This window comes from Anas acuta, chromosome 4 (assembly GCF_963932015.1).
Source record: "Anas acuta chromosome 4, bAnaAcu1.1, whole genome shotgun sequence".
Classification (NCBI taxonomy): domain Eukaryota; kingdom Metazoa; phylum Chordata; class Aves; order Anseriformes; family Anatidae; genus Anas; species Anas acuta.
Genome location: NC_088982.1, coordinates 716630 through 744579, shown reverse-complemented (window position 1 = coordinate 744579; position 27950 = coordinate 716630). Strand labels below are relative to the sequence as shown.

At 65.2% G+C, this 27950-nt stretch overlaps 2 protein-coding genes across 5 annotated transcripts in view; both read right to left on the bottom strand.

The window, feature by feature from the left end:
• ATP6V1B1 (ATPase H+ transporting V1 subunit B1) overlaps positions 1–3723 on the bottom strand; it is a 28168-nt gene extending 24445 nt beyond the window's left edge. The window contains exon 1 of one of the 2 annotated variants that reach the window (XM_068679468.1): positions 3359–3723. In XM_068679468.1, coding sequence (XP_068535569.1) covers positions 3359–3437 — 79 coding nt within the window. In that variant the 5' untranslated portion in view covers positions 3438–3723. Of the gene's footprint in view, positions 1–2489; positions 2530–3358 lie in introns of those variants that run through there. The other variant, XM_068679469.1, reaches the window with a different exon arrangement.
• A 1663-nt stretch (positions 3724–5386) lies between these two features.
• VAX2 (ventral anterior homeobox 2) lies at positions 5387–22503 on the bottom strand. Of its 3 annotated transcripts, none has more exons than XM_068679466.1 (4): positions 21539–22503; positions 20829–21083; positions 16195–16321; positions 5387–7906 (listed from the first exon to the last, which is right to left on the bottom strand). In XM_068679466.1, the coding sequence occupies exons 2-4, from the start codon at positions 21079–21081 to the stop codon at positions 7300–7302; spliced, it is 987 nt and encodes a 328-aa protein (XP_068535567.1). In that variant the 5' UTR covers positions 21082–21083; positions 21539–22503; the 3' UTR covers positions 5387–7299. The 3 variants fall into 3 exon arrangements, with proteins under 3 accessions (XP_068535567.1, XP_068535565.1, XP_068535566.1); XM_068679464.1 differs by having other exon boundaries at positions 16134–16321; positions 21539–22433; XM_068679465.1 differs by lacking the exon at positions 21539–22503 and having other exon boundaries at positions 16134–16321; positions 20829–21490.
• Positions 22504–27950: the final 5447 nt, after the last annotated feature.

The following is a 27950-nucleotide window of genomic DNA, read 5'->3' as shown; positions in this document are numbered from 1 at the left end:
TGGGAAAAAGAAAAAAAAGGAAATGGGAAAAAAAAAGAAATGGGAAAAAAAAAAGAAATGGGAAAAAGAAAAAAAAAGAAATGGGAAAAAAAAGAAATGGGAAAAAAAAAGAAATGGGAGAAAAAAAAGAAATGGGAAAAAGAAAAAAAAGGAAATGGGAAAAAAAAAGAAATGGGAAAAAAAAAGAAATGGGAAAAAGAAAAAAAAGAAATGGGAAAAAAAAAGAAATGGGAAAAAGAAAAAAAAAGAAATGGGAAAAAAAAAGAAATGGGAAAAAAAAAAAAAGAAATGGGAGAAAAAAAAGAAATGGGGGAAAAAAAAGAAATGGGGGAAAGAAAAAAAAAAGAAATGGGAAAAAATGGGGAAAAAAAAGATATGGGGAAAAAATGGGGGAAAAAAAAGAAATGGGGGAAAGAAAAAAAAAAAGAAATGGGAAAAAATGGGGGATAAAATAAATGGGAAAAAGAAAAAAAAGGAAATGGGAAAAAAAAAGAAATGGGAAAAAAAAAGAAATGGGAAAAAGAAAAAAAAGAAATGGGAAAAAAAAAGAAATGGGAAAAAAAAAGAAATGGGAGAAAAAAAAGAAATGGGGGAAAAAAAGAAATGGGGGAAAGAAAAAAAAAAGAAATGTGAAAAAATGGGGGAAAAAAATAAATGGGGAAAAGAATGGGGAAAAAAAAAGAAATAGGAAAAAAATGGGGAAAAAAAAGAAATGGGAAAAAGAAAAAAAAATAAATGGGAAAAAGGAAAAAAAAATAAATGGGAAAAAAATGGGAAAAAAAAAGAAATGGGAAAAAAAAAAAGAAATGGGAAAAAGAAAAAAAAGAAATGGGAAAAAGAAAGAAATGGGAAAAAGAAAAAAAAAGAAATGGAAAAAAAAAAAAGAAATGGGAAAAAGAAGCTGGGCTGGCTGTCACATCTCTATCAGGCAAAACAAGGCTGGGGGTGGTGGCGGGGGGGGCTGCAGGACCCTGTCCTGGGGGTCAGAGCAGGCACCAGCCGGGCCAGGCGTCCGCGAGGGATTTTGGGGCCAAGACTGGCCCAGCACAGAGGAGGGATGGGATGGGATGGGATGGGGATGGGATGGGGTGGGGATGGGGATGGGGATGGGGATGGGATGGGGATGGGATGGGGATGGGGATGGGATGGGGATGGGGATGGGGATGGGGATGGGATGGGGATGGGATGGGGATGGGATGGGATGGGGATGGGGATGGGATGGGGATGGGATGGGGATGGGGATGGGATGGGGATGGGATGGGGATGGGATGGGATGGGGATGGGGATGGGATGGGGATGGGATGGGGATGGGATGGGGATGGGATGGGGATGGGATGGGGATGGGGATGGGATGGGGATGGGATGGGGATGGGATGGGATGGGGATGGGGATGGGATGGGATGGGATGGGGATGGGGATGGGATGGGGATGGGATGGGGATGGGATGGGGATGGGGATGGGGATGGGGATGGGATGGGGATGGGATGGGGATGGGGATGGGATGGGGATGGGATGGGGATGGGATGGGATGGGGATGGGGATGGGATGGGGATGGGGATGGGATGGGGATGGGATGGGATGGGGATGGGGATGGGGATGGGGATGGGGATGGGGATGGGGATGGGGATGGGGATGGGGATGGGGATGGGGATGGGGATGGGGATGGGATGGGGATGGGATGGGGATGGGGATGGGATGGGGATGGGGATGGGGATGGGGATGGGGATGGGATGGGGATGGGGATGGGGATGGGATGGGATGGGGATGGGGATGGGGATGGGGATGGGATGGGGATGGGATATGGGATATGGGATATGGGATATGGGATATAGGATATGGGATATGGGATATGGGATGGAGCAGGGCACGGGGATGCTGCCCTGGGGTGGGGGGCAGGCATCCAGCCCACCCCGGTTCCATTCAGTGCCGTGCTGCCGAGGCGCGGGGGGGGTGCCCCAGGGGGTCTCTCTCCCCATCACCAGCACCCCCCCGGTGCCGAGGGACAGCCCGGCCCCATGGAGGTGCAGCGGTGCCCTCACCACCAGGTCCCCTCCCGGGCAGCAGCTGGTGCCCCCCCCCTGCTCCGAGCAGAGCCCCCCCGAGCTCCTTGCTTCTCCCCCCGGCTCTCCTGCGTGACCCCAAGGCTGGGGGGGGGGACACGAGGACCGGTGCTCGGGGAAGCCTGCACCCCCCTGGCTCCATCCCATGGCGCAGAGCCCCCAGCCCCAGCTCTGCGCCCCCCCCCCCCGGCACCAAGCAAGGGGACAGGGACAGCGTGCCACCGCGCAGGGGACCCTGATAAAAGCCCCCCAAAACCCTTCCAAAATGCCCCTCTCAGGTGCGCCCTACAGGGACAGCACCAGCCTCCCCCCATGCCCCCACCCTCCCCTTTCCAACCACCCCCATGTTGGGGGTCCCAAGGGGTCCCCCAGCTCCGAGACCCCCCCTCTCCAAATCCTCCACCTCCCCGCAGCAGGCACGAGGCTCACCGTGCCCATGCGAGGCCGGGCACATTCCCTGACCCCAAAACCAACGCTGCCCCCCCAGGACAACGCGTCCTCGATCCTACAAGCACCGCCAGCACCCCGTGCTCCTCGCACATCACGGGGGGGGCTGTTTGTGGGGGCACTGCTTGAGCTTGGCACGGGGGCCGCCAGCCAGCAAAACGTCACCCATGGGTGCGCAACGCGAGCCGGTGCCTGCAGGTTCGGTTTGGGGCTCTCCGGGGGGGGCAGGAGCTGCCTGCAGCGGGTTGAGGCGCAGCCCCAGCCCCTCGCTGCCCCCCCCTGCCCCCCCTGAGGCCGAAGGCTGCCTTCACCCAGCCCCAACCGGGGAGAAGCCGCCCGCAGCCGGGTCCTGGTGGTGCTGCTCCTGCCCCGTGTTGACAGCAAACAGCGGGTGGCACGCAGCCATGGGACTCCACCAGCCTCCAGTGCCCTTGACGCCTCCGACCCCATTGAACCCAGGCAGGTGGGGGGGCGCAGAGATGACCCCAGCTGCCCCCGGACCCCCGGAGATGTGTGGGGTCCCCCTGCCCGGCTTACGCACGGTGAACCCAGGGACCCCCCCAACAGGGCTGTGCCTGTACCCAGCAATTTTGGGGCTGGGAGCAGTGACACGGGGGGGGGGCACGTTGTCATGGGGGGGGGCGCAGAGCCATCCCCATTACAGTGGGCTCCATCGCCCAGAGGACCCCCGCGCCCCCCAGCGCAGCTGCACCTGACCCTGGTGGGGACCCCCCTGCGCCCTCCTCGCTGGGGAGGTGGCCGTGACCCCAACCCCGCGGGCACCCCGCAGGGTGGCGGAGCCCCCCCAGCCCCCAGCCCCCGCAGCCCCCCGAGCCCTGCCCCGCACTCACTCAGCCGGGGGCTGCTGTTGAAGTCGCGGGTGACGGCGAGGGCGTGCTCCCGGGCTGCTGCCTGCACCTGCAGCGCCATGGACCGGCACTGGCACCCTTGGCACGGCTTGGCACGGCTCGGCACGGCTCGGTACCGCTTGGCACGGCTTGGCACGGCTTGGTACCGCCGTTTGGCACGGCTCGGTACCGTTTGGCACGGCTCGGTACCTCTTGGCACGGCTTGGCACGGCTTGGCACGGGTTGGCACGGCTCGGCACGGCTCGGTACCGTTTGGCACGGCTCGGCACGGCTCAGCACGGTACCGTTTGGCACGGCTGGGCTCGGCTCGGCACGGCTGCCCCGCCTGCAGCGGCTCTGCCCTGTGTTGGCTGTAAACAGAGGGGAGGTAGGGGCGGGGAGTGGGGTGGGGAAAGGTAAGGGCAGTGGGGCAAGGGCAAGGGCAGGGGAAGGGGAAGGGGAAGGGGTAGGGGTTAGGGGTAGGAACAGGGGTAGGGGATAGGGGTAGGGCTAGGGGTAAGGGTTAGGGGTAGGGTTAGGGGTTTGGGGTAGGGGATAGGGGTTTGGGGTAGGAGATAGGGGTAGGGGGTAGAGGTAGGGGGTAGGGTTGTGGGTAGGGGGTAGGGGTTAGGGGTAGGGGCTAGGGGTAAGGGTTAGGGTTAGGGGTAGGGGTAAGGGTTAGGGGTAGAGGTTAGGGGTAGGGGATGGGGTAGGGGTAAGGGTTAGGGGTAGGGGTTAGGGGGTAGGGGTTAGGGGTAGAGATTAGGGGTAGGGGCAGGGGGTAGGGGTAGGGGGTAGGGGTAGGGGTTAGGGGTTAGGGGTAGGCTTAGGGGTAGGGGTTTGGGGTAGGGGCAGGGGTATGGGTAGGGGTAGGGGGTAGGGGTAGGGGTTAGGGGTAGGGGTAGGGGTTAGGGGTAGGGGTTAGGGGTAGGGGTAGGGGTAGGGGTAGGGTTAGGGGTAGGGGGTAGGGGTTAGGGGTAGGGGTAGGAGGTAGGGGTTATGGGTAGGGGAAGGGGTTAGGGGTAGGGGGTAGGGGTTGGGGGTAGGGGTAAGGGGTAAGGATTTGGGGTAGGGGGTTGGGGTAGGGGTTAGGGGTAGGGGATAGGGGGTAGGGGGCAGGGGTAGGGGCAGGGGTAGGGGTAGGGGTAGGAGTAGGGGGTAGGTGTAGGGGTTAGGGGTAGGGGTAGGGGTTAGGGGGTAGGGGTAGGGGTAGGGGTTAGGGGTAGGGGTAGGGGTTAGGGGTTTGGGGTAGGGGTTAGGGGTAGGGTTAGGGGTAGGGGTTAGGGGGTAGGGGTTAGGGGTAGAGATTAGGGGTAGGGGCAGGGGGTAGGGGTAGGGGTTAGGGGTAGGAGTAGGGGGTAGGGTTAGGGTAGGAGGTAGGGGGTAGGGTTGGGGTAGGGGGTAGGGGTTAGGGGTAGGGGTAGGGGTAGGGGTAGGGGTAGGGCTAGGGGTTAGGGTTAGGGGGTAGGGGTAGGGGTAGGAGGTAGGGGGTAGGGGTAGGGTTAGGGGTAGGGGAAGGGGTTAGGGGTAGGGGGGTGATAGGTAAGGGAGGGATTTGGGTCGGGGGAGGCTTGGGGTAAAGGCAGCGTTAGGGTTTGGAGTGCAGGTCGGGTGGATTCGGAGCATTAGGGTCATGGGGAGGGCTGAGGATATTGGGGTCTGGTGGGGGGCATTTCGGCAGGGGGCTGGGGTAACCGGGGGGCTTTGGGTAGGGGTAAGGGAAGGGAGGGGGGGTCAGGGTAAGGACGGGGTAGTGCAGGGGAAGGGGTCTGGGGTCTGCGCCCCCCCAGCCCAGTGTCTGCTCTGGGTGCCCGGGCATGGGGGACAGGGGGGACATAGGGGGGACATGGGGGGGACATGGGGGGGACATGGGGGGGACATGGGGGTCACGGGGGCTCGTGTGGGTCACGGACCTGCACCCATGGGTGGGTTGTGAAGGTTGTGGGGTGCAGGTGGATCTCCAGCACTGGGGGGCTGCAGCCGGGGGGGCAGCTTGGCCACCGAGGGCGAAGGAGGAGGCGGCAGGCGGGAGGCAGGACGTCACTTTTATTAACCATTAGAAACCATTAGAAACCATTAGAAACCATTAGAAACCACGCTGGTCGTTCGAGTTTCACATACAGGACACGATTTGGTTCTCTTGCTCCAACTTCACGGGGCTGGGGGCGAGCACCCCGGGACCGGGCTCCCCTCCTGAGCCCCCCCCGGGTTGGTTTTGGGGCAGCAGCAGCGGCTTGGGGCAGGTTTGTGGCAGCTTTCCATGGGTTTAGTTTGCCAAAATTGCTCGGTGTTACAGCCTCTGCCTGCCCTGCTGCCCTCAAAATTGGAACAGGGGCGCAGGAGACCCCCAGGGCATCCTCGGAGCACCCCAGATTTTGGGGAACTCTTTGGGAAGCAAACCCAAGCCTGGCGCTCTCCAAAGTGAGCCCAAACGTCCCCGACCGCATCAGCGCCAGGGGGGCCACTTCTGAACCAAAACCACCCCGAATTTCCTCCCGGTTCACCCAGGAGGGGAGGAAGCAGGGCGAAACCCTCGGGAAATTTTGGTGGCACAGCTCGCCCGGGGTGAGACAAAGCCGGGGGGGCTGCCAGCAGGTCCTGCCTGCGGGACCCAGCACCAGCCCCCCCCCAGCTCGGCCCCGCTCGCTCCGAAACCCCCTGCAGAGCCCGTGGGGCTGGAGAACGGCGATATAAATATAAATTAAGTGATTTGGGGAGGGGGAAGGTCCTCGTCCTGCCGAAATCCAAAACCTCGGTCAGGCACCAGCACCACGGCGGCGTTGGGAGCGCGGCGATGGTGCAGGAGGGAGGACGGGGAACTGGGGGCCACATTTGGGGACGGGGGCATCTGCCTGCAGCCCCCCCCAGGGCTGGGAGCTGTGGTCTGAGCTGAGCAGGAGCAGGGAGCATCCCCCGTGCCCCCGGCGCTGTCCCTGCCCCCCGCCAGCCCCCCTCCTGCCTCAGTTTCCCCACCTGCGCCCTGGGCAGTGCGCTCCCGTAAAGTGCTCCAGGCGTGATGAGGGACGGCTGCTGTGCCACAGAAACACTTGGTTTTAAGGAAAAACAGTCCCTGGTACGGCCCCTCCTTGCTGGGAGTGCTTCTGGTGTTATTTTGGGCTTCTTTCTCCCTCTCTTCCCCAAATATTTTCAGTTTGGTTGGGAAAAGCAAAATGTGGGGCTCTTAAAGCTGGCGTTTGCTCCGTGCTTGCACGGCTGGCTCTGCTCCCAGCTCCTGCTTCTCCTCTTTTTGTTTCCTGGACAGAAATTTGCAGAGGGAAGTTCCTAGCAGGGAATAATGCCACCGCGGGGCACCCTGATGGGAATAATGCCACCGCGGGGCACCCTGCCAGGGGGACGCCTCCTCAGGGTGTCCTGCCAGGGGGATTCCCCCCGATTATCCTGCCCCCGGGAGGTGCCAGCCCAGGGTCCTGCCCGCACGGTGCTGCCCAGGAGCAGCCCCAGCACCACCCGCAGGATGAGCCCTGAGACCCCCACCACTGCTGGGGGTGAGCCCTGGGAGCAGGATTTGGCACCGGGACCCTCTGGCACCACAGAACATGGTGACCCCAGCTCTTTTGGGGACAACCCGCGGGGAGCAGGGCTCTGCATTTTCACCCGTGCCACTCCATGGGATGTGAGCGAACAGCAGGAGACGTCCAGGGGGCATCAGCACCCCCTGCCCACCCCCGGGGGCTGCTCCTGGCCCGCGGCATCGTCCTGCGAGCCCAGGGGGGTACCTGGAAGGGGAGGTGGCCCCGGCGGATCCAGCGGTGTGGGGAGGGGACGCGGCAGCACCGGGACACCCGGGAACCCAGGCAGTGGTGACCAGGCTCGGAATCAGCCCTAGGGAGAGGAGGTGGGCGGTGTGGTCCTCGGTGGGATCTTAGATCCTGGGGAGGGGGCCGGGCGTGCACGCACAGCACCCAGCCCTTTGGTGAAGTCCTTCAGCCCCCACTCACGACACGAGCCCCGCGTGGGGCGCAGGGTGCGTGGGGACGGAGATGGGGAGGGGGGAGGACACCTTTTGACACTCGTTTTCGTTTAAGGGCTTGGCTTCTTGCTGGGTAGAGAATTGTCTTTCCTTTCCAGCCGCGTGTAAGGCTCAAAAGCGGAGCTGCCCAGTCCGTAAGCGCTCGGCAGGTCGTGCAGGCTGCCCAGCAGCGGCGCCCCGAAGCACAGCGGGGCCGCGGGCAGCCTGGCCGAGGAAGAGGAGGAAGAGGAGGATGAGGAGGAGGAGGAGGAGGCGGCGAGGGCAGGGATCTGCAGGCTGAAGGCTCCGGTGCTGGGGGGGCTGCCGCGGCCGCCCAGCCCCGGTGAGGTGGTTCCCGGGGTGGCCACGCCGGACCCGCTGCCCGCAGGACTCCCCACGGGGTGGGAGGTGGGGGACAGGAGGCTGGGGGGGGCCGGGACGGAGAGGAGGCGGCCTTGCTCCAGCAGCCGGAGGATGTTGCAGGTGGCGAAGGACTCGGAGGTGGAGGTGGAGCGTTTCTCAGAGTCCCTGCTCTGGTCCTTCTTCTGCTTGGTGCGCCGGTTCTGGAACCAGACCTTGACCTGGGGACGGGGCAGGGAGGAGGGGTGGGGGGGTGGGGGGGGGGACACAGAAAGGCACGGACAGAAAGACAGCACGGGGAGGGCAGGGACAGAGAGACAAGAACCAGGAGAAGAGTGAGAGATGCGAGAGAGACAGACGTGCCAAAACAAACGCCCCGGCCCCCTGCCCCGTTCAGAGGGGCTGCGGGGAGCCCGGCCCGCTGCCAGTTCCAGAGAAACAGCAAATTTCTGGAACAGCAAAATTCTGGAACAGCAAATTTCTGAGACAGCAAAGCTCTGGAACAGCAAATTTCTGGAAGAGCAAAGCTCTGGGGCTGCGAGGGGGAAGCAGGGTCAGGGTCTGCGTCCCGTGGTGCTGCCCGTGCCCATGGGTGCTCTCCTGGCGCAGCCGAGCTACGGGCGCTGGGCACCCCCTGCGGTGCCCCTAAACCCCTAAAACCCCGGCTCTGCTGCCCTGTCCAAGCAGTGGGGGCGTCTCCAGCCGTGCTACGGTGCCGGGGTCACCTCTGGGGCCAGCAGGGCTCTGGTGGCCCCGAACATCTGAAGGCAGAGCCGCTTCCAGGCGTGAAGCCGCGGGGAGCGGGGTGGGGATCCCCTCCCCAGGCTGCCTCGAGCATCCCTGCTCCTGCCTCTCCGTCCATCCTCCGGCCTGGAGGAGCCCCAAAAGTGGAGCTTGAGCACCTGGGTGGGACAGGGGCCCCAGCACCCCGTGTCCCTCATCCCACGGCCACCCTACACCCTGGGGTGGGCTCAGGGCTGCCCCGGCACCCCCTAAAGCTGGTGGCATCGCCACGCTTCTGTCCCTCCCTGGCAGAGCAGAGGGGTAGGAGAGGCAGAAAGAGACAGAGAGGGGACGGAGGGACAGACGGACAGGCAGAGGCAGGAGAGGGAAGGAGACGGGTGGGAAGAGATTCGTGTTAGTGCCTGGCACCCTTTGGGGCCGCTGCAGCGTCACCCCAGGAGGGCCACCGAGGGGCACAGCCCCCGCGCGTCCCCCGGCACAATGGGATCACAGTGCAGAGCTAATGGACCGTGGGCTGCAGGAGGTCGCAGCCCCCCGGCCCCTTTCCAGGGGAATAACAACGGCCGCGGGGCTGGGGCTGCTCGGGGAGGAGCAGGGGCAGCAGGGCCAGCAGCCCACACCCATCCCCAAATTCCCAAGGGGGTCCCGGCACCACCGCTCGCCTCCATCCCAAGGGGCCCTGGGTGCCACCGGGGGGACCCAAAACTGACGTCCCCTTCTCGCTGCCCCCATCCCGCCCTCCTCATCGGGGAGTGGGGCAGGGCGCACACCCCGTCCCGGGGCACAGCACCACACCATGGGGTCGGCAGCCGTGTTTGGGGATTTTGGAGCAGGCACCTGCCTGGAGGCACAGCCCCGTCACCACGCGGTGACGGACAAGGGGAGGCACCAGCGTGTCCTGCACGCGGGACAAGCAAGCCCCAGGGGACGAGGCAGGGGCAGCAGGGGCAGGAGAGGCGGGCAGGGTCCCCTCAGGGGTATTTTTCCTAAGATGTGAACCAGGAGGCACCAAGAGGGGTCTCCAGGTCGGGGCTGGGGTGGCACCGGCACCGCTGCCCTCTGCGCCCTGCGCTGGGCTCCTCGTCCTCGTGCCCCTGCCCGGCTGGGGCTGCTCCCGTCTGCACGGGCGTCGTGGTGAGCAGGATCACATTTGCCCCCGTGGCTGAAGTTCATATCCAGCTTGTCGCTAATTAGTGGATCCGTGTCCTTTTCAGCCTCCATTACGATCAAGGGCCGCGTCCCTCTCGCCGGAGACGTAAATAAGCTCAGCCAGACCCGGTCCTCGGCGAGTCCGTGAGTAATTCCCCTCCGGCCCTTCGTCTTCCAGCAGGATCCGTCCCCACCTCCCCTCTCGTATGCTTCTCACCGCAGCCAGAGCTTTGCCAAGGTCTTCTCCGGAGGCAGCAGCTTCAATTTGTCCTGGCACAAACCCACCTCCTGCCCCCCGCGTGCTGGCACGGAGCAGGCAGGCGGCACAGAGAGGGGACCCGGCTCACGAGAAGCCTGGCGAGAGCTCTCGGCGTGGTGTGAGGCCAGGCACAGGCTGAGGTTTACAAATCTGAGAGCATCTGGAGGGTTCCTGGTGCTGGGGACAGGTAATTTCCACGCCACTCGGCCAGCCCCAAGGGTGCCCGGCGGAGACGCGGGCACGCGCTCCCCACCCCTGCGAGCTCCCCGTGGGGCTGCGGGGCTTGGGGGCTGATTTAATCCAATTTAATTGCTTTATTTTATTGTATTAATCATTTTAATGTATTATTTTGATATATTAATTTAATTTTTTTGGTTTGTTTTATTTTTTTTTTCACTTTAAATGCGCACCCCCCAGCGCCTGCCCTGCGCCAGAGCGAGCTGCAGGGCGGGCAGGGGCACAGCCACGAGCCCCCAGCTGCCGGGCACCTCCCTGCACGAGGCTTCCCTCCCACGGGGAAGGGTTCATCCCACAGGAGCTCAGTGCCAGGGGCTTCACAGGACCCCCCCAACAGCCCCCACGCTGTCTCATGGTTTTTCCATGGGTCCCTTCACGCTGCACCCCATGCCAGGGTGCCCCCCCCAAGCATCCTGCAGCACACAGGGGGTGCAGGGAGAGGAACAAAAAATACCCCAGGTCAAACGAGGCTGTCCCCCTGTCCCCCTCCAGCATCAACAGCCCCCCCATGCCCCCCACACATCACAGCAGCAACGTCCCCAATTGTCCCCCCCCCGGCTCCCCGCTTGGCAGCCGAGCAGCAGAGCCGCGTGCTCGGTGCCACCTGCTCCCCTGCGCTGGGAAAATGACTCAAAAAAATGTCACCGAGCACCGGAGCTGCCCAGGGCCCCGCTGTGGGGATGCTCCGAGGAGTCGTTCCGTGTCCGTCTGTCCGCCTGCCAAGCAGTGGGACGGACACACGGACAGCCCCTCCCGTGCTGGAGCTGCCCGGCAAGGCGCGAGTGCCCGCATCTGGGTGGGATTTTACACGAGCAGCTCGTGCCAGCAGCACCGAGCGCTCCACAGCATCCCCCAAAACCAAACCAAACCATCACCGCCCGTGGAAAAGCCGCCCGAGGGGGGGCTGCCAGGATTTGGGGTGTGCAAAACCACCCGTGCACACGCGCGTGCTCTGATCCACGCGCTCCTGCCCACCCGTGTGCGCTGGCACGGGCAGCACCACGTGCGCACACTCGCGCCCTCGGCAGCATCCTGCTCGCGGCCGGCTCTGGGGCCACGGCTCCCCCGAGGGGAGAAGCAGGGCTGGGGGCACGGCCAGGAGCCCCCACGAGCCCCCCACGGGGGGCAGTTGGTCCCCAAAGCCTTTGCCCCCCGGTCACCTCCTTCCGTGGCTGAGCCGGGGCTGAAGTGCTGGGAGCGGCCGCGGGGACCCCGCTCGGATCCCTGCCCTCTGCCCGACACCTCTCGGGTACAAAAGAAACGATTTCCAAATGATTAACCCCGATTAAGGCCCCCAGCCGGCAAGGCCAAGCTCCCCCCCGTGCCACGCTGGGGTGGAAAGGTGGAGGGAGCCCGTGGCCGGGGTGGGGAGGGAGCCGACATCATGGGGAGGGAGCCGAAATCGTGGGGAGGGAACCCAAATTGTGGGGAGGGAGCCCAAATCATGGGAAGGGAACCCAAATTGTGGAGAGGGAACCCAAATTGTGGAGAGGGAACCCAAATCATGGGGAGGGAGCCCAAATTGTGGGGAGGGAGCCCACATTGCAGGGCATGAGCCCACATCTCCCCGGGGCATTTGGAGCATCCCGGAGCCCCACAAAGTATTTTGGCTGCAGCCCCCCTGCTCCGCTCGCCCATCGCTGCCCCAGGCTCTGCGAAAGGTCCCACAACATTTCCCTCCCCACGCCAGCCCCCACCTAGCCAGGTACAGCCCCTGGGCGCTGCCTCCCCTCTTCACACTTATTTTTCCCGTCTCGGGGCACCCAAAAAACGCGTGGCACCTGCTGGAGGCTGAGCAGCAGCACGAGGCTTCCCCGCACCCTCATGGTTTGCTGGAGGAGCCGAGCAGAGCCTGAAACCCCCCCACTGCCCACCCAGGTCCCATCCCTCAGCCCTGCTCACTAAGCCGTGCCAGCGCACACACACACACGCTCTCCCTCACCATCTCCCCCCCCGGCCACCCTGCCCTTCCCCAAACTCCCCGGTGGGATCGCACCAAGCCTCCAAAACCAAAACCCATCGGCACCTCCGCGCCCCACGGGCTGGAGCTCCCCAGCCCCTGGTGCTGACACCCTTGGGGCTCGCCACGTGGGGAGCACGGGGCCGGGCGCATGCAGGGCGGGGGGCTCGCCTGGTTTTTGTGTTTTTTGGTGTTTTTTTTTTTTAATGCAGTTTGTTATTTAACAGCCCTGCCCCGGCGGTGACCCCGGCGCTGTGCCGCTCTCCGCGCCGTGCGCCTCCGTCGCGCCGATCGAGGCCGGTTCCCCACCGGCGTTGGCCACCCGGGATCAGCCCCTCGCCGTGGTGCAGGGAAGGTGGGAGGCAGCCTGCCCTTCCTCCTCCTCTTCCTCCTCCTCCTCCTCCTCCTCCTCCTCCTCGCACCCAGCCGCGTTGCGTAAGCCGGCGGGCTGCCTGCCCAAGAGGTTTTGTAACCGCGCGGTGGCCGCGCAGACGCCGCCTTCTCACCAGCCCCCGCGGTGATGGGAGCCGGCGCTGAGCACCCAGCCCCAGCCCCAAAAGTGCCAACACCCACACCGAGCCCCCCAAAATACCCAGGATGGACGTGCTCCGGGCCATGGCTGTGCCTACAGCACCCTGCTCCACCCAGCCCCAACGCCTCTCCTAGGGGACACCCAGCCAGCGAGTGCCAAAACCAGGTGGGGACAACCCCAGGTCTCCTCCGAGGCTCCGGCAAGGCTGTAGGATGTTTTCCCCATCTATAAAATTCTCAGGGATCCAAAAAGTGCTGCCGGGGAGGAGACAGACCCGGCGGTGGGCAGGGAGCTGTGTGGTGGGAGCTCCAGGCAGCACCGGGGTTTGGGGTTCAGGGTTGGGGTTCCCTGCGCCAGCGGCACCAGAAAATGGGGTGGCATCAGAGTCGGCCCCAAAACTCCCACCTTTATTTACAGTGACCATTTCGCTCAGCTCCAGCTGAGTTTTGGGGGGCTGTCGGAGCACCCAGGCCTTTTGGATTACCTCCTAAAGCCTCTCGAGAGCGGCTGTCTCGCAAAAAACTCCAAAAAAGGTGAATTTTGGGTGGTGGATGGGTGGCAGGATGGGAGGATGGGAGAGCCACAAATTTCCCGTGGCTCTCCACGCCAGAAGCCCACAGACGTTTGTCTCATTGTTTTCTCCTGCCGGGGCTGAGAGTTGTTAATGTCTGGAGGTGCGATTAATTTTTAACCGCCTCGTCTTAATTGTCGTGCTATAAATAGACCTGCCAGCCCCTGCCCCGGCTCGGCCGCTTTCTCACGGCTGTTTCGCTCGGAAAAATCCTGGAAACCTGGTGCAGGGGGTACCCCCACCACGGAGGGTGCTTGGGGGTCCGAGGATGACCCTGTCCCGAGCCAGGGACCCTTGGTGGCCGTGTGCCACCTCTGCCCCGGCTCCCACGAGGATGTGGAGAGCTGGCAAAGACCTCGTGTCACTTGAACCTGAGCCTGGCATTGAACTCCTGACCCAGAAAGCAAAGCCTCCTGGCCCAGGCAAATCCCCCCCCCGGGCAGCCCACCCCTCCTCGCCTCCCGCCTGGGGATTTGTAGGAATTATCCTCCCCGCGACATCCCCCCGGGGTCGTTCTGCCTTGGTGCTTGGCGTTTTCCATCCCGTAACGGCACCAAGAAGGGGCACCTTGCCCCAATGCCTTGGGGTCGGGGTGCGCTGCCCGGAGAGGGCAGAGGGGCTGCTGGGGGGTCTGGGGGGACCCCCACACACCACCCCGGGATGAGACAGGACGTGGGAGCCCAGCGGGATGTCCCCGTGCCACGATGGGACGTGGGAGCCCCCCGGGATGTCCCCGTGCCACGATGGGATGTGGGAGCCCCCCGGGATGTCCCCGTGGGGATGAGGGCGCTCACCGGGACGTCCTTTACGAGCTAATTGAAGCGCTCTCTGGGCTAATTAAACTCGTTTAGCACCAAACTGCCATTTCCACGGATTAATTAGGAAGAAAGGACGCAAACGGCACCGGGCTGGGGCCAGAGCAGCGTCCCACAGGCAGAGCAGGCGCTGGGTCTCCTGGCTGGAGGTGCCCCCCCGGCACTCGCCCTGTGCCCCCCCAGTCCCCTGGGGAAGGCACAGCCCAGCAGACGGACTCGGGGACACCCTGGGTGAAATTCGAGGTGAAATTCAAGGAGGGAGCGCAAAGGATCTGCCCCAGGGTCCCAGTCGCCAGCACAATGCCAAATTTTGACCAGGAAATAACCACAGGGTGCTGGGAGCTGCGCAAAGCATCGGATGGAGCAGCTACACCACGGCCTGCCCCGGGTCCTGGGAGCTGCTCACCAGGAGGGAAACCACCCAAAAATGAGAAATGCTGAAATTATTGCAGAAATTGGATTTTTTTTTCCCCATCTGAGGCAATGGGCACGATGGAGCCCCGTGGGACAGGAGTGGCTGGTGCCGAGCCCCCACCTCTGGGCCACAGCTCGGGGGGCAGCGTGGGGGGTGCAGCACAGACACGGCCCCCAGCCCAGGGGGCATCACCCAAATCGTGCCAAAAAACCTCCCCGATGCAGACAGCAACGCCTGGGTGTGCAAACCCTGGGGCCCCCACCTCGCCAACGAGAAGGGGCCGGGGAGGGACGGCGGGGGGCACGGAGCTGCCACTGGGAACTGGCTGCAGGGGAGGAAACGCCGTGAAAAGCAGAGGAGGGGATTTAAGAAGACAGAGACGAAGGAGAGCGATGGGGAAAAGAGGATGCGGGAAGGAGGAGAGAAGAGGAGAAGAGACAGCCGTGGCCCTACAGGGTGCGAATTTTCTCACCGAGCGGCGAACGCAGCACCAAGGCACCACCCAGACGGACACTCGGCCCCCCGACACGACGGCTGCGCCCCCCCTCCTGCCATCCTGCCAGCCCCGGGCGGTGCCAGCAGCACCCACCCGGCCCCGTGCTCGTCCCCGGCACGGTTAGGGCAGCGCCGTGCCGCTGGCACCCGCCGCGTCCCCAGGGCTGGCACCGCGGGGAGCAGACCCCGAGCGCAGGAGCCAGGGCGCTTCGCTCCTCACCGTGCCACCAGCACCCCCCGGGATGCGTCCTGCAGTCAAAAACCTGCCACCAGCACAGCGAGGGGGGGTTGGGGTTGCGTGGGGGGCTCTGCTCCTCCTGCTCCCCTCGCAGGGGGATGGATGGATGGATGCCGTGGGGGTGTCCCCGCAGCCAGACCCCCAGCACGGCACGCGCCAGGAGCCCGGAGCCAGGGTCAGGCTGCTGGCAGCTAAGGGAAGTTTTGTTCTGGGAGAATTTGGGGAAAATTGAGATTATTTCCAATGTGATTGTGGGGTCGTAGCTGTCTCCAGACGTGCCTTACTGGCCAGAGGGAGCAGACGGAGGTGTTTTGGTAATTCCCAACCGTGCTGTTTGGCACGGGGGTCTCCATTCATTTTATTATTTTATTATTATTATTTATTATTATTTTTGCATTAATTTTCAAACCCAAACCGCTGCAACCCCATCTCCTGCTTAGCAGACGTCACCACGACCCCCTGCGCACGGCACAAACTCCTCCACCTCCGCTCGCCCGGACCGCGCAGCCCAGCCCCGCTCTCCCCGCGCCCCACAGACCTCGGCAGGGCTGTGCTGGGGCAGGACACATGCCCATACTGGTTTTATGGTGTGGGTTCCCCACTTCAGATCACACCCAGGCAGCCTGCACCCAGCCTGCTCCCGGCGGCACCGTGTGCTCCTGCCCGGCCACGCTGCGCCAAGGGCGCTGCCGTGAGCGTTTTGGGGCAGCACCGAGAGTTTTGGGGCTGCACCACGGCACCGGGGATGCTCCCTGTAAACCCCACACGGGTGTTCAACCCCCCCTAAATGGCAAACCGACCGCTCCTTTGGCTCAAAAAGAAATAGGGTGAGGGTGCCCCACACACAGCACCGCGCACGCTTCCACCGGAACACGAGCGAGCGCCTGGCCACCCCGGCACGCACCGAGCCCCCCTTTGGGGGCTGGAGCCGTGGGGGCTGGGGTCAGCACCGGGACACCTCTCCCCTGCGCCCACCTTCCCCCTCCCCACATCTCGGGGGGAGCCGGGGCAGAGAAAGCCGGCGGCCCCTTACCTGGGTCTCGGAGAGGTTGAGCTGCCGCGCTAGCTCGGTCCGCTCGCGGCCCACCACGTACTGGCAGCGCTGGAACTCCAGCTCCAGGCGATAGAGCTGCTCCGCCGTGAAGGACGTCCGCGTGCGCTTGGGCCGGTCCAGGTCCAGGCCCTTGGGGAGGACGATCTCCCGAATCGTCCCTTTGGCATCTAGGGGGAACGGGGAGAGGGGACGTCAGGGGGGAGCCTCCGTGGGGGGATAAAGCTTGGCTGGGGGGAAAGGGGTCGGGGGGAGCTGGTCCGAAGCATCGCCACGGGGGGAGGAAAATATTCCATAAATGAGGCTGCACAACGAGGGCCGGGGGGAGGTTTTGTTCCCGGGCTTGACGCAGGAGTAACTCCGAGAAATCGCCCGAGCTGCGGCTAGGAGAGGTGACACCGCACAGTTCAATTGTCCCCTCCGGCCCCAAGTGCTACGGATTTATAAATCTCCGGGGAGTGTTAACAGTTCTTTGTAAAAACAGGGATTTTTTTTTTTTTTTTTCAAATTGAAAAATAGAAACCGAAAAAAAAAAAAACTCCTTAAGGAAAACGAAGCATTTGGTCACAGATAAAATAGCTTCTGAAAGCCAGAAGCAGAGGAGAGTTGTATACCAAGAAAGAGTTCAAATTAAACAGAATTTTAACTTAAAATAATTATCTTTTTTGTTTGTTTTGTTTTGTTTATGTCCTTCCTTTAGAATACTGGGAAAAAAATAAATCCCTGTTGAAATTCCCTTTTTACAAATAAATCCCTGTTTGAAATTCCCGCTTCTGGGGCCGTTTTCTCCCACTTCTGGATGTGCCGCGTGCCTCGGGATGCTCCTGAGCCCCGGAGGATGGGGTGGGGGTGCCGGTGGGACAGGGATGGGACCAACAGGACCAGCACGGTCCCCAGACTGGGACCAGAACGGCACGGCACCACCGAGCGGTGCCAGCCCCGGTGCGCCCAGCCCCAGCGGGTGAGCAGCGCCTGCACCTTCTGGGTGCTTCACTTTGGGGCAAAACCCCCCGAAATCGGTCCCACTGGAGCAGCTGGGGGGCTCGGGGCTGTGTTCAAACACTCGAGGCTAAAGGAGGCTTTTGTTAGGAAGAAAACTCTTGCACGTGGAGAGCAACGAGACCCGCGGCGGCTTTGCAGCCGGGGGGGGTTCGCAGCTGCTGCGGAGGCTGCAGATTTCACCGGGCTGGGACTGCCGCTGCCCAAAGCCTTCCTCGGGGAAACACACGGGGATTTGGCTCCCACGTTACCCACATCAACCCCTTCCACGCCGCAGGATGCTGCCTGCAGCCCGTCCCAAGGAGCCCCAGCATTATTGTGCACGGACGGGGTGCTCGCCCTGATAGCTACCGAGGGGTCCGGGTGCTGGATGCGGCACCAAGCATTAAAAATTGCTCCTTGCAAGCTCCCTGCGGGGCTCCCCCAGCTCTCCCAGAACACAAACCCCTTGTGCTTGCCATTCTTTGCGCTGCCTTTCCTTAAACATCACGGGCCCAGTGCTCATCACCAGCAGCACTGGTGGAGCCACGTTGAAGCCAAGCCTGGGCGCAAAGCCCCCGCTTCTGCCGAGCGCCTTTCCTGCAACGTGCAGGGTAAAAACCACTCACAGAAAGCACGGCGAGGCTGCTGCAGGCGGCCCCTGGCTTCCCAACCCCTCGCTTCAGGGCTCCCCGGCCCCGTGGGACCCAAGGGCTCCAGCAGCCCCGGCTGGAGGTAAGTTGCTTTCTCTTTCCGGCTGACTCAGGCGTGAAAGGATTAAAAAGCTGCTGGGGCAGGAAGGGGGAAACAGCGAGGAGCAGACAGGGAGGGGGCATGGGGACAACGGGAGTGGGGAGCAAGCACAGGCTTGGGAGAGGCACCCGAGTCCTGAAGCCGTTTTCCCACCGTGGTGCACGGCCAGAGCCTGATCCGGGCTGGAGCACGGCGCTGCAGGAGGCACCGGGAGCGCAGAGCGCATGGGGAGGGCTGGGGGGGAGACGGTCTGGGGGAGGCAAGGAGCGTGTGCCGGCCTCCAGCCAGGCAGGGAAGGTGCCCTCTGCCCCAGGGTACCTCCAGCAGGATGAGGACGCCGGGGTGGGAAATGTTTGGCGAGGGGCAGAGCGTTGGCTCGGATGGTGCCCAGACCACGTCCGCGCTCCGCGGCCACGCCGAGGTCCCCCCCCTGGCACAACAAGAGCCGGGGCTGTAAGCACGGAGCAGCCAGCAGGGACCTGCAGGCTGCCCAGCCACAGCTGCAGCAACGTGCCCCCTCTGCCCCCGCCGCTCCGCACGGCCCCGCTGGCATTATTAGCAGTATTATTAATTGTTATTTCCCCCGCCAGCTGGGCGCGGGGAGGGGGAGAGGGCTGGGTGCGATGCGTGCCGAGCCGCAGCACGCCGCGCCAGCTCGGCGGGGCCCCGTGCCCCGGCCCTGCAGCCCTCACAGCGGGGCTGCGAGGTGCCCATCCGCACAGGGCTGGGGGGCCCGCAGCCAGCCCCCGGTGCCAGGAAGGGCAGAAATCCCATAAGGGGATTACAGACCCCAAACAGCCCCCCAGGTCCTGCCACGGGGGCTTTGCAGCCTCCCTGGTGCGGTTGTAGTGAGTCGGTCTGCTCTTGGGGACCGGGAACGCTGATGGCAGCACAACCAAGACAAAATTTGGGACTAAAATCCCTGGAAAGAGAGCTGGAGCACCCCAGGCAGCCGCACCCCTGGGCGCAGTGGCAGCCACAGGCTCCGGTACGGCGCAGGTCCCGGTGCATGGAGCCTCCGGGGCTCCTGGTGTTCACAGCCCCCGGCCAGGGGGAACGTGGCCCCCCCAGGTCAGGAACGGGGCCGGTGCTGGGAGCGGCACATGGGGAGATGCGGCCCCATTCCCCGTGGATGTTGCAGCCCCTTCGCACCCGGCCCCAAAACATCGGAGCCTGGGGACACGGCTGGAGGATGGGGGCGAGGTGGGGGACAGCGGGCCTGGGTCCACCCCGCTGCAATCCATCCCTGGCGTGGGGGAAATAAAACACCGGGAGGGAGCTGGAGCAGCGGGGAAAACAAAACCACTTGCTGGGAAATCAACGCCGAGCGGCTTCCCTGGCACTGCCCCGTGCTTGGCACCGAGCCCTTCACCGGCAGCAGGTCCCGGGCCGGTCCTGCTGCTGCAGGTGCCCCCGGGGATGTTCCGCTGGGCAGGGGGCTCCCCGCCAAGCCCCCCGCTCGCTGCCCGCTGAACTCGGCGGGTTTGTGCCCTTCCTCCCCGCCACCATTTTGTCCGCGCCATGGCGGCTGCAGCAAGATGGTGCAAAACAGCCGCTGCCCGCCGGGACCCGGGGACGGGGAGAACCGGGGGCAACCCCCCCCCGATCCCCGGGTCGCCCCCGAGTCGCTCCCAGCCTGACCCCGCCAGGACCGCAGCCAAGCCCGGGCAGAGCCAGGCCTGACCCCGGCCTGACCCCCGCCAGCTTTGGCGACCAACCAGGGGTACCCCGGGGGGGTCCCGCAGCCCCCAGCCTCGGGCTCCCACCCGCACCCACCCGGGGGACCGGAGCCTGCGGGGAGAGCGCGGGCTGCTCCGGGCGAGGTCTCCCGACAGGCGCCTATCGCGACATGCGGGAAGGGCCTCGCTGCGCGGCGAGCCCCGCGCGCGGCTCCGTGCAGCCCGGGCGCATCCCGAGGCGCATCCGCGGCGCACGGCTGCCGAGCGCCGCCGAGCATCCGCCGGGCCACGGCTGCCCGAGCTGCACCGAGCCGTACCGAGCCGTGCCGAGCCGTGCCGAGCCGTGCCGAGCCGTGCGGAGCCGGGCCCGTGGCTGGGAACCCGCGGACACCCGGGATAAACCCGGGAGAAAAACGCGGCTGTACCGGGATCGGGGCTCCGGCTGCCGCCGTGCCACGAGCGCTGGGGAAAGGACCGGGAAAGGGACCGGGGAAAGGACCGGGGAAGGGACCGGGGAAGGGACCGGAGCAGAGCCCGTGCGGCCCCGGCCCTGCTCGCCCAGCGGCCTCCGAGCTCCGAGCTCCCGCAGCGGGGTCTCGCTGCGCGCAACCCGGGAGGACGCATCCCGGAGCCCGGGGCCGCCGAGCGCTGCTCGCCCCCAGCCCCAAACTTTCGGGGTTCGCCCCCAGCACGGCCGCTGGTGGCCACGGGAACCGCGGGGCCGGCGGCGGGGAGGGATGCTCGGCTGCCCGCTGCCCGCCGCCTGCTGCCCGTTACCGGGACAGAGCCGAGCCGAGCCGAGCCGAGCCCCCCAGCCCCAGCCGGGAGAGTGATATTATAAAAAGGGGAAATAAATAATAATAATAAAAAAAAGAAATAAATAGCCCCTAACTCGCCGCCGCTCCGTGACGCTTTTCTCCTGCGCCACCGGTTTAAAAGCGAAGCTGCTCCGCTCGCCCTTCTCCTGCTGCGTGCGCGTCCCCCGAGCGCGGCACGGCCGGGCAGGGGTCGTGGACCCCCGCTGCACCCCCGGCCCGGCCGGGCAGAGCCGTGCTGCGCCCCCCGGCCCCGCTCCGGGAGGGAGCGGGGAGAGCGGCCCCGTGCCCACCGCGCGGAACCGAGCTGGGGGCAGCGGCGGCGGGGCCGGGAGGCCGGGGACCGGGGGCGGCCGGCGGCGGGGCCGCACCGGGAGCACCGGGAGCACCGGGAGCACCGGGAGCGGGGCCGGGAAGCGCTGCGGGGGGGGAACCGGGACTCGGGGCCGTACCTCGCACCAGGATGCGGCGGCAATAATCCGCCTCGCCGGGTCCCGACGGGCTCTCGGTGTCCGGGGCGCACTCCTTGGAGGAACCGGGGCTGACCGCCGACGTTCCCGGGATGTCCTTGAAGCCACCGCCGCCTCCTCGCAGCGCGTTCTCCAGCTCCTCCCGGCTCGGTGCCTTCTCCCGGGCCCGGCCGGGGGCTCCGGGCTCGGCCAGCAGCAGGGGGCTCCTGCCAGGCTCGGCCCCTCCATCGCTCATCCCTGCGGGCGCCGCGGCGGGATCAAACATCAGGAGGGAGAGAGAGAGAGACGGAGAGAGGCAGAGAGGAGGCAAGACTAGGCGGGGGGAGGGCAGCCCCCCCCTCCCCAGACCCCTGCCCCTCCCCGCCCCTCCCGGCCCCCCCGGGGCTCTGCGCCCTGGCAGAGCCGGGGGCTCTGCGCCCTGCGCGCCCCCATGGCCGCAGCCCCCCGGCCGCCGTCGCCCTCCCGCCTGCAGGAACGGAGCCGGCCCCGGGGCTGGCATTTAAAGCTCGCCCCCTCCCCTCTCCGGGGGGGGGTGCCCCCCACCCGTGGCAGGGCACCCCACGGGGAGGGGGTGCACCGGGGCCGCACGGGAGTTACAAACTTTGACAGCCCCCCCCCCTCCCCAAACCCCGCCGCATCCCGGGTGCCCCCCCCCTCCCCGGTGCCCTCCCCAGCTCCACCTCCCGCGGCACCTCGCTCCGGGCAAACTTCAGGCGCTCCGGCTGCCCCCGGGGCCGCGCTGCCCGCCCATGGAGAGCCCGGCCCGGCCCCGCCGAGGACCGGCGGCGGCGGCGGCCAAGGAACCGGGGGTGGGGGGGGGGAGCAGCGGCGGAGGCGGCGGCGGGGCCGCGATCCGCGTGCGGGGAAATCAATACCGGGAAAGGGGCGGCTGGGGGGGGCACGGAGGGGAAGGGGAGGCGGCGGGGAGGGAGCTGCGGAGGAAGCGGGCGGGGGGGGGCGGCGGGAGGACGGGCGCTGCTGCTCCGGCCCGGCCCTCCCCCGCGCCGCCGCCGCTCTGCGCTGCGCATCCCCGGCCCCGCGGAGGCGGCGGCGGCGCGGGGGAGGCGCGGGGAGAGAAGCAGAGGTTTGAAGCCGGCTGCCCGGCACGCAGCGCGCAATTCCCTGCCCTCCCGGCCCGTGAGGGCGGTGGGCAAACAAAGAGCCCCCTCGGCGGCCGCTGCCCGGCCCCGGGAACGCGGGGGGAGAGGCGGCAGGGCCGGGTTCAGCCGCACACCCCCTCCCCCGAGCCGAGCTGCAGCGGCTGGGTGGAAGGAATAAAGCGAGAAGTGGGCCCCGGCCCGGCTCTGCCCCCCCCCCAGCTTCACGGTTTGGGGTCGGGGGGCTCGGGGCCGCTCCGCTCCTTCCCCCGGTGACGGATCCGCCCGGCAGCCCCGGGCCGGTGCCCGGTAACGGAGGCTTCCCGGTGCCACCGGAGGCACCCCCGCCGCCTCCCCGAGACCTCGCGTTGGTCCCCGCTGAAACCCCCAACCCCCGGGGCCCGGCTCCGAGGCGAGCGCTGCCCCGTGCCCACCCCGAGCGGCTCTCCCCGAGCCCGGCCGAGGCCTCCGGGCTGGGGGTCCCGAGCAGCTGCCCCCCACCCACGGCTCCGTTTGGAGCTCCCTACGGCGGGGCAAAACCCGTGGGAAAGGGGGGACCCGGCGCTGCTTCACCTCCTGCCGCTGCGCGCAGGACGGGGTGCGAGCGGGACCCCTCTTCGCCGCGCACTGAATCCCCTCAAATCGAAGCGGTTGTAATGACGGTGGATTAAAAAGAAAGAAATTAGCTGGTAATCCAATTGCCGGGAGCCCAGCATCCCCGAGAGCTCAATCCCCGGCGAAGGACACCGCGAGGGCTCCGTGCCCCCCGACGCCGCAGCCCGGCACCGGGCGTCCCCCGGGGCTGCGGCAATCGTGGCCACCGAGGGGGCCTGGGCACGGCCGGGGCGGGAGCTCCGGGATTCCCCGGGGACGGGGGAGTGCGAGGCCTCCAAATGTGCCGCCGGGCTGCGGTGGGCCCCGAGCCGCCCCTCGGTGTCTGCCTCCAGCCCCCAAATAACGGGAACCGGCGGAGAAAGCGCAGAGCGAACAGAAGCGGATGGAGGGAGAGGGAAAGGGAAGAAAAAATAAAAAATAAAGAAAAGAAAAAGAAATAAAATGAAAAGGGCAAAGCGTGGCGCACGAAGGAGGCAGGCGCGCGGGGAGGGCCGCTGCACCCCGCTCCGCACCTCGGCTCGGTGGGGCCGGGGGGGCCAAACGGGGCTTCGCGGCGGGACGGGACCGGCGGCCGGTGCTGCCCGCGGAGCTCAGCTCCCGGTTCCCGGTTGCCCGTTCCAGGTCCCGGTGCTGCGGCAAGGCCGGGCCGGGGCCGCGCTCCCCTGTCCCCACCGCCGGGCCCGGCTGGCGAGGGGGCTCTCGTTGTGCCAGAGCCGAGCGGAAAAAACAAATAATATATAAAACTAACAAAAAAATATAAACCAAACAAATAAAAACCCAAACCAAACAAAAACCCCACGACCAAACCCTAACGAAACCCAGGGACACAGCCGCCACCTCGGTCCCCTCCGCCCTGCGCCCCGGCCGCTCCCGGCGGCGATGCGCGGGGTGGGCTCCGGGCCCGTTCCCCCCGGGGATCGCGGAGAGCAGAGCCGCCTGCACCGGGCGACCGATCCGCACCGAGCCCCGGCTCCGCACCGAGCCCCGGGCAGCCCCCACGGAAAACCCCCCCCGCGCAGCCCCGCCGCCCACCCTCGCTTTTGCTGCTGCTCTTATCGGGATCGCCGTTGCTATCGCTCGCGTGAACCGCCCGGCGTTTGCTCTGCCTCGGTCCCGGTGCGCGGAGCAGCCGGGGAAGGGAAATCCCCTCCCGGAGCCCAGGCGGCTCCGCCGTTCCCGGGGCGCAGGAGGCGAGCGGATCCGCGGGTTGCGCAGGGCGCAGAGGAGCCGGGGCGAGCGCGGGGCTGCTCGGGCTCATCATCATAAATCATAGCGGGTCCCATGATAATAAATAATGCGGAATATCGGTTTTAAACCGTGGCCCTTCCCGGTTTAAATTTCACCGCCGGCGGTGCCGGGATTGTTTGCGCCGCGCCTGTTATTTCGCGGCTCGCTCGGGAACCGGCACCGAGCCCCGGGCAGGGCCGTGCCGGGGGGCTCCCACCCCGCCGAGGGGCTCCCGAGCCCGGCTGCTCCGGGGCTCCCCCGAGCCGCCTCCCGTTCCCCGAGCCGCTCCGGGAAGAAGGGAAAATTTCCTTGGGTTTTCCGTTTTACAGCTCGGCGGAGGTGCCCGCAGCTCGCCAGGCCCGGGGGGCTGCGGGAGCTGCGCGACCCCCGGCCCGCTGGAAATGAAGGTAACGCGGAGCCGGCGGTGGGCACGGCCGCTTCCTACGGGCACGGCCCGGCACGGCACGGCCTGGCTCGGCTTGGCACGGCTCGGCATGGCCGCGCTTCTCCGGGCCCACCGCCCCCGCGGGCGGCCTGAGGGTGTGGGAGCCCCGGGGACCCCCGGTTCCCCCGGTCCGGCTTTACCGGGGAGCCGCCGGGGCTGGCCGGGGAGCAGGGGGGAGCTTCGCGGTCCCCTCCCCATAAACAAAGGATCTTTCCAGGGAAGAAGCCCGGCACGATCCCCTCGGGCCGGGCCGCGGCTGGGGGCTCCGGGGCACCCCGAGCACAGCCCCGGGTCCCCAGCACCGCCGTGTCCCACCCGGGGGTCGGGGGAACGAAATAACGGCCAAAGGCAGCCAGGGAAAGGGGCGCGGGCGGGGGGCAGCGGGAGGGCACGGGGGAAAAGTGCACGGCCCCGGAATAAATGTGCATGGACATGGGGGAATTGTGCAAGGACATGGAGGGGGGAACTGTGCATGGACACGGGGAAAATGCATGGACACGGGGGAAAGGTGCACGGCCCCGGAATAAATGTGCGTGGATATGGGTGGGGGAAATGTGCATTGATATAAGGACCGGGCACGGACACGGGGGAAAGGTGCACGGACACGGGGATCGTGCACGGCCCCGAAATAAATGTGCATGGACATGGGGGAACTGTGCAGTGCATGGGGGAATTCTGCAGTGCATGGGGAAATTGTATATGGACACGGGGACAGGGCACGGACGTGAGGAAACTGTGCAAAAACAAGGAGATTGGACACGTGCAAGGGGGAAAGTGCACGGCCTCGGAATAAATGTGCACGGACATGGGGAATTGTGCATGGACATGGGTGGGGAAACTGTGCATGGACACGGGGACCGTGCACGAACACGAGGGAAAGGTGCACGGACACGGGGATCGTGCACGGCCCCGAAATAAATGTGCATGGACATGGGGGAACTGTGCAGTGCATGGGGAAACTGTGCATGGACACGGGGACCGGGCACAGACGTGAGGGAACTGTGCAAAAATAAGGAGATCAGACACGTGCAAGGGGAAAAGTGCACGGCCCCGGAATAAATGTGCACGGACATGGGGGAATTGTGCATGGACATGGGTGGGGGAACTGTGCATGGACATGGGGGAACCATGCATGGATGCGGGGATCGTGCACGGCCCCGGAATAAATGTGCACGGACATAGGGGAACTGTGCGTGGACACGGGGACTGGGCACGGACGTGAGGGAACTGTGCAAAAATAAGGAGATTGGACACGTGCAAGGGGAAAAGTGCACGGCCCCGGAATAAATGCGCTTGGACATGGGGGAACTGTGCATGGACATGGGTGGGGAAACTGTGTATGGACACAAGGGAAACTGTGCATGGACACGGGGACCGTGCACGAACACGAGGGAAAGGTGCAAGGACACGGGGATCGTGCACGGCCCCAGAATAAATGTGCGTGGACATAGGGGAATTGTGCAGTGCATGGGGAAACTGTGCATGGACACGGGGACAGGGCACGGACATGAGGGAATTGTGCAAAAATAAGGAGATCGGACACGTGCAAGGGGAAAAGTGCACGGCCCCGGAATAAATGTGCACGGACATGGGGGAATTGTGCATGGACATGGGTGGGGGAACTGTGCATGGACACGGGGGAACCGTGCATGGATGCAGGGATCGTGCATGGATGCGGGGGCCGTGCATGGACACGGGGAAATTGTGTATGAATATGGGGACTGTGCACGGACACGGGGGAAAGGTGCACGGACACGGGGAAACTCTGCTTGAACACGGGGATCGTGCACGGACACGGGGAAAGTGTGCACGGACGCGGGGACCGTGCACAGACCCGAGGGAACCGTGCACAAAAACGGGAACCGTGCACGGATACGAGGGAAACGTGCACAAACACGGGAGAACTGTGCACGGGCACGGGGACCGAGCACGGACACGTGGGAACTGTGCACAAACACGGGGATCGGGCACGAGCACGGGGGAACTTTGCACGGCCACGGGGGGACTGTGCATGAACACGGGGACCGTGCACGAACACGAGAAAAACGTGCACGGCCACGGGGGCCTTGCAAGGACACGAGGGAACTGTGCACGGCCACGGGGACCGTGCACGGACGTGGGGAAATGTGCACGAACACGAGGGAACCGAGCACGAACACGGGGCAACGCGCACGGCCACGGGACAAGTGTGCACGGCCACCGGGTAAACGTGCCCGGCCAGAAAGCGTGCCCGGCCGCGGGGGGGACACGGGGGAAATGTGGGGGACACGCGTGTGCATGGTTGTGCACGGCCACGGTGCCAGTGTGCCCGGTGTCCGGTGACTGTGCGAGCGGTGGATGGGCACGGGAAAGGTGCACGGGCACGGTGTGAGTGTGCACGGACACGCTGGGAGTGTGCACGACAAGGGGCAAACGGGCACGGGAGCAGGGCACGGGCACGGTGTCGGGGTGCACGGGCAGTGTAAGTGTGCAAGGACACTGTGTAAGTGTGCAGGGACACGGTGTAGGTGTGCAAGGACACGGTGCCGGTGTGCAAGGACACAGTGTAGGTGTGCAGGGACACGGTGTAGGTGTGCAAGGACACGGTGTAGGTGTGCAGGGACACGGTGTAAGTGTGCAAGGACACGGTGCCGGTGTGCACGGACACGGTGCCGGTGCGCACGGACACACTCAGGGTGCGCGGACACGGGGTGAGCGTGCAAGGTGTGAGTGTGCCGGGCTTCACACGGGTTCGAGGTGACCGCACGGAGACGCCGTGAGCGTGCACGGGGCGTGTGGCTGGGCACGGCTGGGCACGGGCACGGGGATCCGCGTGGACACGGCGCCACTCGGCACGGACACGGGGCGGCCACGCGTGGGTGGGTGCTGTGGGCTTTCTCCTTTTTCCCTCGTTCGTTGGTTTCGGTTTTGGTTCGTTTTGGTTGTGTTTTTTTGGGAATTGCGTTGTTTGGGTGCGTGTCTGCTGCCGGGGGCCACTTTTCGTTTGGTGCTCTCCTTGATTTTTGGGGTTGTTTTTTCAGAGCACACGACGAGCGCGCACACGCGGTGGTTGTGCAGCACCCAACGTGCCCGTGCCCGGGGGGGGGTCAACGTGCCCGGACCGCGTGTGCCCGCAGCAGAGAGGTGCCGGTGCTCGGTGCCACGGTGGGGGCCCAGCGGGCAGGGTCCCACGGGGCGCTGCGTACCCACGAGGCGGGGGGCGCTTCCCGTGCCACCCGCCCGGTACCGGGCACTTTCTCCGCAGCCGGGCGGGGGTCGCAGCCCCAGGGCCACCCCCGGGGCCGGTGCCACTGCCCGGCACGGGAGAGTCCCGGGAGGCCTCGGCGGCTCCTCCCGCACGGGCCCCGGTTTCTGCCCCGGGGGCAGCGCCCAGGAGCGGGTGGGAGCGCAGGGACCCCCGGGCCACCCCCCGATGTCGCCCCCGTCCCGGGGCCCGCCGCGCCCCGCACCCCGGGACCCCGACGGAGCTTATTTCGTTTGCGGGACCCGGCCGGCTCCGGGTAACCGGGATGGCCCCGGGGCTGTCGGGGAGGGGGGAGCCCCTGTCCGACCCGGGGCCGCTCCCCGCCGGGCCCCCCAGCTCCGCAGCCCCGCGGCCGGGATGCGCTGCCCCGGCCTCGGTGCAACGAAATCAGTGGAAATCAAACGAAATCACGGAACCCGCTGCCGCAGCAGCCCCCGGCCCGGCGGCCCCCGGCCCCGCACCGCCGACCCCCTTCC

Excerpts from the sequence above, each read along its gene's own strand:
- VAX2 (XM_068679465.1), bottom strand. The coding sequence starts at position 21,345 with ATGCCAGCCCCGGGGCCGGCTCCGTTCCTGCAGGCGGGAGGGCGACGG. Across the intron at positions 16,322-20,828 it reads CCGCCGCATCCTGGTGCGAG|ATGCCAAAGGGACGATTCGG; the intron begins GTACGGCCCCGA and ends CGTTCCCCCTAG. Across the intron at positions 7,907-16,133 it reads TCAACCTCTCCGAGACCCAG|GTCAAGGTCTGGTTCCAGAA; the intron begins GTAAGGGGCCGC and ends CCCCGTCCCCAG.